We start from the raw sequence: 8,383 nt of genomic DNA, 5'->3' as shown, positions 1-8,383 counted from the left end.
TTGTGGAGTTATGTGTCAGAATATTTCATCTGGAACGAATAAATGCATTTTGTATGCTACAACTTTAAGTTCAAATATGAATTATACGTTGTTTTCTTTAGACATATTAAGTTTTATTCATTGACTGGATGATACTAGTGCTGTATGAGTTTTCTAATGAACACGTAAATGCTGTATCTACTTTCCTATGTGCCAATACATTTAACAGGTGCATTATTTACAAGGAGAGTACTGGCCTATTGTTTGAAATGGATCACCAATTGTGACAGTGGCATCGGAAGCTCGCATGGACCGGAAGAAGAAAAAATTTAAGTCGAATAAAAAGGGATATCCTTGGAGTTGGATTTTGATATAAAGTATAATTACAAACAAACGCTGATGCCTATCTTGAACATCAAACACTTATTTGAATGAATAGCACAAGTAAATGTTTAGATACACAATATAAAGACACATGCCTACACCATTTGGATAAAATCAACACAAAAATAAGCAGATTTCGGAATTCTGCGAAATAAACAATAGATTGTTTTATTATTTCTTAGCCAATACAAACATGGCTGTAGAAATAAATGGTGATTTACTTAGTTCAGAGAATGAAACAACACGACTTCTTGTAGAGAATGGGGGTGAAACTTTAACGGACGTTCAGAATGATATAAAGTTAGGCTTTACCCTGCGTCGATGCATGCTTTTACCTGTTATCTTTTGTTATTTCCTAGGAGGAGGCATGTATATGTTTCTGTTGCCTCAGTATACGCGACACATTTTTAAAGAAAAGTACACAAGACACGACCCATCCAGTTTAAACACAACTTACAACGCATGTGCGAATGTCAACCATTCGGATCCAAATTACCAGATATACTTGAAAATCCAAAGAGCCACTGCAAAATGGACTATATATTACGCTATCGCTTTACTTGTGCCTGCGATTGTAGGAAATATAATTTGGGTGTCATTGTCGGACATACTTGGACGAAAGTTTGGCTTTTACTTGACACTATTTGGCGCAATCGTAAGCAATGGAACTTTTTCGGTGGTTTCATACTTTAATCTGAGCTTATACTTTATAATAATCGGTAAAGCTCTCGACAGTCTAACAGGATCGTATATTGCTTTTCTTGCAATGATATATTCTTATACTTGTGATATTACTGCACCCGACAAATCCAGAACACTCGCAATTGTTTCCATGGAGCTATTAGTAGGAATTACCGTAACATCAGCGTCCATGATTACTGGTTATTTTATTGAAGCAGCGGGATTCTTTTGGCCTTCATTGACGGCAACATGCTTACTTATAATTGCGATTCTGATTGTTCTATTTTTCGTCCCTGAAACTAATGACATTCAGCAACGCAGAGGGTCACAAACAGTACATTTGACAGCTTCAACAAGAGTAAAACGTGCAATGCTTAGCATTCTAGAAGCCTTTAAGATTTATTTCACAAACGATTCCAGAGTGAAACGAATGAAGTATATCTTACTAGTCCTTAGCTTCCTGTTTCTGACCATCCCGTACTTTAATCGAGGAGGAATGGAGATTTTGTACCAGATGGGGCAGCCATTTTGTTGGTCTTCCAAGAAGATTGGTTGGTTTGCTGCCCTGAAAATCTCTACAGCGTCTGTGTTTGGAGTTGCTGGCACATACCTTTTACAAAAGTATTAAACGTTCTTTGAGAAGAGTTTTTTTGCATTCTACCATGCAGAAACTTAACGAATATCTGCATTTTTTTCCGGTCATATACCACAACATTTATCGTTTATATTAATACTTAGGCAATTGTTCATACTAGTCCAGTTGGTTAGAGTATTTATTTCTTATTATTTAAAGTTTAAGATAGACAATCAAAGAAAAGTACATCTTTCGTTTTTTAAATCATTCATATACTTTAAAATGTTTTTGTCATACACGGGTCAAATGAAATATGTGCTGTACAATATGTTTTCGTTTATTTAGATGTATGACAGATGACATTATTGCCATGCTTGGAACAATCATCGGGATTGCCTCGTATGTTGTGGAGGGTTTTGCAAAACAGTCCATCATCTGGTTAGGTGAGTCCTGTAACATTCTCGTTTAAGTTTGTCTGTTTTGTTGTTGGTTTTTATGAAGAAAAGTCGAAGCATTGCCTTTGGGTCGACGGATTCATCATGTTATAATCTTAATCACCCATGGCAATAGAAAGAACGTAAGCTTTATGTGTTATGGCTGTGGTTTTTAAGGTTTGAAGAATTTCATTGAAGTAAAGCAGTACTTGAATGACAAAGATTTTTTTGTGCAAATAACCAGTGAATATTTTTGTGTTTCAACGAACTATCGGATGAGATAGGTTTTACGATACAAAGTACAGATTCATCTACAGTTTGCTCTGACCTAATATGCTTGGTAAATATTGTCTTATGTCTGAAAAAAAAATAGCGGACACAATCAATAGTGTGGGCAAGCCCAGTTCAGACAGCCCGTCCGAACATTAGTTGGACATCCCACAGCTTCATCTTCATGACAGAACAATGTTTCACAAAAAAACCCAGCTGAATTAAAGGAAATAGTTCATCCTTGATCAACTCCTTCTCAGCATAACGGACATTAAGCGCTAGATTTACTGTACGTTTGTTCGGTGCTGGCTATTTTGATAACCACACGCTTTAAACAAATGCGTTTGTATGCTGTTTTAGTAACTTAACTGTTTGCAATATCCTTTGTACAGCATATAGGATTTAATAGTTAAACTGCATTTTAGCATGCATCCTTATACAAATGCGGTTGTGGTGACAGTTTAGCGAACATATTCCCTTCCGCATTTAAATACCATAAAGGGATCATTGTTTATGTGGTTATTAAATATACAGCACTGTACGCCTACCGGCTATATTTTATATATAACATCATTATCTGGTACAATGAAACAACGAGTAAACATGTTACTTTTATTTGTCCGTTGATAAACGCATTAAATGAAAACTACTCAACCGATATCTTTGTTGCGGTAATGCCGCGTCTCATGCAGTAACAAGCAAGTATAGTATTTAACATTGATATATTTTACAGTCATCGATTTGTAAATAATAAAACTAAATATCTTAAAAAAATCCGTTGCGATACGCATTCAATAAAAAAATATTTAATTTATTTCTAAAGGATAATCTTTTGTTAGATGTCTTAATGCAAAAGCTCTGTACACTAAATATACTATTTAAGTATTGTTTGTTTCTGGTGTGTCTTGAATTTTGCTTTTTGCATATTTCGCCTTTGTTTACGGTATTATATATCGAATAAGCAAAATATACAATACTGAGATCAGAAAACAATTATAATCGTTCCGATATTCAAAAGAAACTTTGTTTTGTCACAGACAATACGCGTATGTATATAAAACCCCATTACTCTGGCTTTAATAACTGTCCATAAATATATATGCCCCTGTCGACTACAGCCCTTTTGTACCTTTTTTGCCTCACACAAATATATCTAATCAAATATCAGTGTCCCCAAGACCATGTATACTTAAACGGTGACTACATGGCCTTGTGCCTTTAACCAAGTGTGTCAGGTCTTGTGCCTCAAAAATTGTCTACAAGGTCGTTTACCGTTAAACAGTGTATACACGGCCTTTTTCCTCTTAACAGTGTCTGTTTGGCAATGTACTTCTATAAAGTGTAAGGCAGTGTGAATCTTTAACAACGCACGTTAGGCAGTGCGCCTCTAAACAGTATATAGAAGGCCTTTGGAAACAGCTTCCATCGTTAAATCTCAATAGTTACAATTGTATTATTGTCAGTGTATGTATAGACAAATGCTATTAGTACATATACAAACGTACAAACACTAAAACGGTATTCAACCATATAAACTCTTTATAGAGTAAACAGTATTCACCTTGAACATTTCAGTCCCCGTTATTAGTGCCACTTCCGGACTTCCTATCCTGATGATTCGCAGTCTGATGTCGTCTTTGACGCCTGCTGACAAACAAGGTACATGGAATTACTCCTAAAATATTTCACGTACGGCATTAAATCTACATTTTTCACGCAATGCATTAAGTGTACTTATTTCATGTAATGTATTAAGTATACTAATTTTATGTAATGCATTTAGTAAACATATTTCATGTAATGCAGTAAGTATACCTATTTCATTTATTGCATTAAGTATACTTATTTCATGTAATGCATTAAGAATACTTATTTTAGGTAATGCATTAAGTATACTTATTTCATGTTATGTATTAAGTTTACTTATTTCATGTAATGCATTAATTATACTTATTTCATGTAAGGCATTAAGTATGCTATTTTATGTAATGCATTAACTTAAGTTAAAGGATACATATTTCATGTTATGCATTTAGTATACTTATTTCATGTATTGAATTAATTATAGTTATTCCATGTAATGTATTAAATATACCTATTTCATGTTATGCATTTACTTTACTTATTTCATGCTATGCATTAACTTCCAGATGTTAACTGAATAAATGCAATTGTGTAACCAGGAGGAAAAATCACACGGAACTAATGTTCATTTCCTAATAAGTATGATAATCGTGTTTTCTTGTGGACATGCATGGGTTAATTGTACGAAAACGTTAGCATGCATGACTTTCGTTCTTTCATATTTTAATATTGTATTTGTAAGTTACCATCGGTTAATCCTTTCTATGTCTTCCTTAGTTAGCTATTCTAAACGACTCTCTACTGGTATTGTCAACAAGGACACATTCGAACATTGATGAGTTATTTCACCAATTCTGAAACTAGCTTAATCTCGAGCCTGGAACCCGAGGTACCTGGTCAAACGCGACACCAATGAACGGTTCTCAACAATACATATTTCCAACGGTACATGGATAGTCGCGATCGCACTGCGGGTTCGTGAGTGGCGGCCGTTCAAAATTCTCCCGAGCATACCTGCTGACCTCGAACCCCGCGCCTGCCTGCTGACCTCGAACCCCGCGCCTGCCTGCTGGCCTCGAACTCCGCGCCTGCCTGCTGGCCTCGACGAGGCGAGATTAATACTGAATACAGTTACGAATTACAACTGTTTTCATTTGCAGGTGCATTGTTTGCCAGTATCGGGGCATTAGATACAGTATGCACTTTGATCGGAATAGTGAGTAGCAACGACATCTACTCAGCCACATTAACGATTATGAATGGTTTTGTGTTCGAGATAATGGCTGCCTTTTCCCTGATAGGAGTTATCTTTCTCGTGTAAGTAGCATCCGGTGGAAGTTATAGTTATAGTCTTTGTGTGTGATGTTAGTGTGTTGTTATAGGTACAGCAACTTATAAGCGGTTTTGACCCTAATGATTCGTTTTGTGCTAGAGATAATTGCTGCTTTGACCATTTGACCTATTTGTTTAAGTGGAATACAACCAATAATATTTAGGAGTTATTGTCCATGATATTACGTTTGGTATGGATATGGCATCTCATTAGCGCTGATGACCTTTTTGTTTCCGAGATCATGGCTGCCTTGACCTTCAATATAGTAATCGTTGTTATGTAAGTGGAATCCAACAGGAAATGTATAGAAAGACAAATAGTCTTTATTTGATTTGTAAATAGTCATTCAGTATGTAAATGTTTGCATTTGTTACAAAATTGTTTTTGAAATGTGACTACCAGAATAACAGGTTATTTGTACATTTTGGGATGTTCCCACAAAAATCAAAAGAAGCAAATATACAAAAAGCATCATTTCTAGATAAAGCTATTTTAATTCGAAGTGTGAAGTCTGTTTGGTGTGCTTGTACGTCTATGTTTTTGTACGTGTGCATGTCTCATTCATTAACGTTTGGGTCATACATTATGACCATAAACAGGGTTTATATGAAAAATATAACTTGGCTTTTCCCTGTAGTTTTTTATATTGTTTTATTTGTGTCAAATAATATTTCACGTGAAAATGGTCATGTAAGTTTAAATTGATGTAGATGCTTACACTGTGTTTCAAAATTACTGCGTATTTGTATTTAAATAGAAATGACAGAATTAGTGTAGTGTAGTTCATATAATATATTTATGAAACGCATCAGGGAATTTTGTATCTTGTGGAAATAAATTGACTTTTATATTTTTATACATATCAAACGCAAGATAAGAATTTGGACGGGGGATTAGAGATGTATAAAAGAAGCGTTTTGTTTATTTTAAATATTTTATTATTCGCGTACATAACCATTGTGTCTGTGAAGAAATAAATGACAGTTTTGCTTATTAAATGCACCGAAGTTTAAAGCTGCACTCTTACAGATTGAACGTTTAGACAAGTTTTTTTTATATTTTGTCTTGGATGTTTATGCGAAAATGCATGTAAACCAGTCATATAAGAAGGCTGACAAAATAGACCGCAGATGTTTACATTTAAGTTCAAAATTTAAAGTTTTGTGCATTTTTCTTAAACCGCTAGTTACCCGTTTAGCCATAAAACATTAATATTCGAACGGAAATATGAAAATCTGCAGTCTGATCTTTTGGCAGCAGTCTTTTATTACTGGTTTGCAGATAATTTCGCAAAAAGTTGCTTATTCCAAGACAAAAAAAAAAAAAAAAATATATATATACAATTCAATTCAGACGCTCAATCCTTACAATCTGATTCCAATTTTCCCTGGACATGGCTCATACATAAATTAACAAAATGCTTTGATTTGAGATCATAATTATGTACCAAATTGCTGTTTGTTTTTGGTTCCAGAGCGTACATATTCGTTTCACGGCTTATGGTAGACACAGACTCGGAAGATGATATCACCAACAGGGTTACTGCAGATGAGTGAATGGATGTGAAATATGGGGAAATATTTGTCATCACGAACATATTATACATCTGTGAGATTTGCTTTCAGGCTGGTGAATAGTGAAGTGGTTTCAAACATGTTTGTAAAAATATCAAAGCTTTATTCGTGTATAGTCTTTGACAATAAAACTTTTAACCCTTTTAATTGTACGTGTGTATGTTTTGAATACTGTCAATTTTATCTGCGGTGAAAGTTGATTTTAATTATAGTGTTATTGTTAAATTGTTCACCGGAGTAAAGATATGCTGTATTAATGATCTTAATATTTAATTATTTTAAATTAAATACAAAATAAATATTTATTTTTGTTTCCCTGTTGTTACCAGTTCAAAGATTTGATTATTTATGGACAACTAGTAATTAAAATTATACATACACTATTGATCTCTTAAACTTTAATATCTAAACGATTTTATTATTCAGGGAACAAATTCAAACATTTGTTTCAGAGGGGTTGTATATATGTGTGTGTGTGTGTGACATTTATGGAAAATATTCATTATTGATAACAAGTTTGTAACCGTGTATTTAATAGCAGAAAGCGCAAAAATATTATTAAATGATAGGTGAATGCTACCCGATTGACTGTGGTCTAATATAGTATTATAAGGTAGAAATACTGTGTTTTATGCTCATTTCTTTCAAACTCAACTCGGTATCCTTCATAAGAACCATTGTTTTCGACATTTATTCATCCTTTTTGGAATATTAAAACAATATTATTGATTGTGGTAAATCTTATTTGGGAGTAAGAGTGCACCTTTAAACAACTAAAACCCTTAATGAACAAATGTATTGTACAGAGTACGTCGGCCGGGGTTTAGTTCTAGCAGAATATTATACTGTATTAATGTTAACCAATGATGTCATAATAATGACTTGATTGTAATAATGAATAGTAATAGTAAATTGGTAATCATAGTTTAATCGACAATTTTAATATTATTTTAATATATGTCAGGTTATTATATAGATAAATTACGTTTGAACGGTTTAATATTTTTTTAAATGTAGGTTGCACTATAAACATCAGGCCAAAAAAGAATAGCGTCCATTTCATGTAACACTGCAATTGAATAGGTGAAGTGTGCCGTGTACATATAAGCTACTTAATAAAAAAGAAAGACATGAACATTTGTAAATAAGTTTAAAAGTAAATAAAAATATTTTAAGATTGCTTTATGCAATAATATGTTGCTTGATATCCAATTATAGACATCGAATAGTTATCTACGACTTAATCTCTTATTAAAACTGTTTATCCATATAAATAAAACACGCCTTCGATTGCATTTAATGGCTTCATCGTGTGTATGGTCACATGTTTCGAAGTTGGAATTATTTGTTGTTGTATTTGTTTGTACTTCTTATCAGTTATGACTTAGCCATCCCTTATTCAAGGGGTATCCAGTTCAGGTATTTATGAATACCAATAAACCTGTTTTAGTTAGATGTTGTCCTATTCATGGATGCATGCTAACACGGTCCGTCCACTTCCTATATCCATCGTTGGTCAATTCTCGGTACAATAATGTAAACGTGCGCGAAGCATTACAATAGTTATTCA

At 33.7% G+C, this 8,383-nt stretch overlaps 1 protein-coding gene across 1 annotated transcript; it reads left to right on the top strand.

The window, feature by feature from the left end:
* The first annotated feature begins 556 nt into the window (after positions 1-556).
* Positions 557-8,210, top strand: LOC128222286 (solute carrier family 46 member 3-like). The gene is made up of 5 exons (XM_052931250.1): positions 557-1,665; positions 1,964-2,061; positions 3,898-3,981; positions 5,067-5,223; positions 6,714-8,210. The coding sequence occupies exons 1-5, from the start codon at positions 557-559 to the stop codon at positions 6,793-6,795; spliced, it is 1,530 nt and encodes a 509-aa protein (XP_052787210.1). The 3' UTR covers positions 6,796-8,210.
* Positions 8,211-8,383: the final 173 nt, after the last annotated feature.

The sequence above is a fragment of the Mya arenaria genome, chromosome 16, assembly GCF_026914265.1.
Source record: "Mya arenaria isolate MELC-2E11 chromosome 16, ASM2691426v1".
Taxonomy (NCBI): Eukaryota; Metazoa; Mollusca; class Bivalvia; order Myida; family Myidae; genus Mya; species Mya arenaria.
This window is presented reverse-complemented; position numbering and strand designations above follow the sequence as displayed.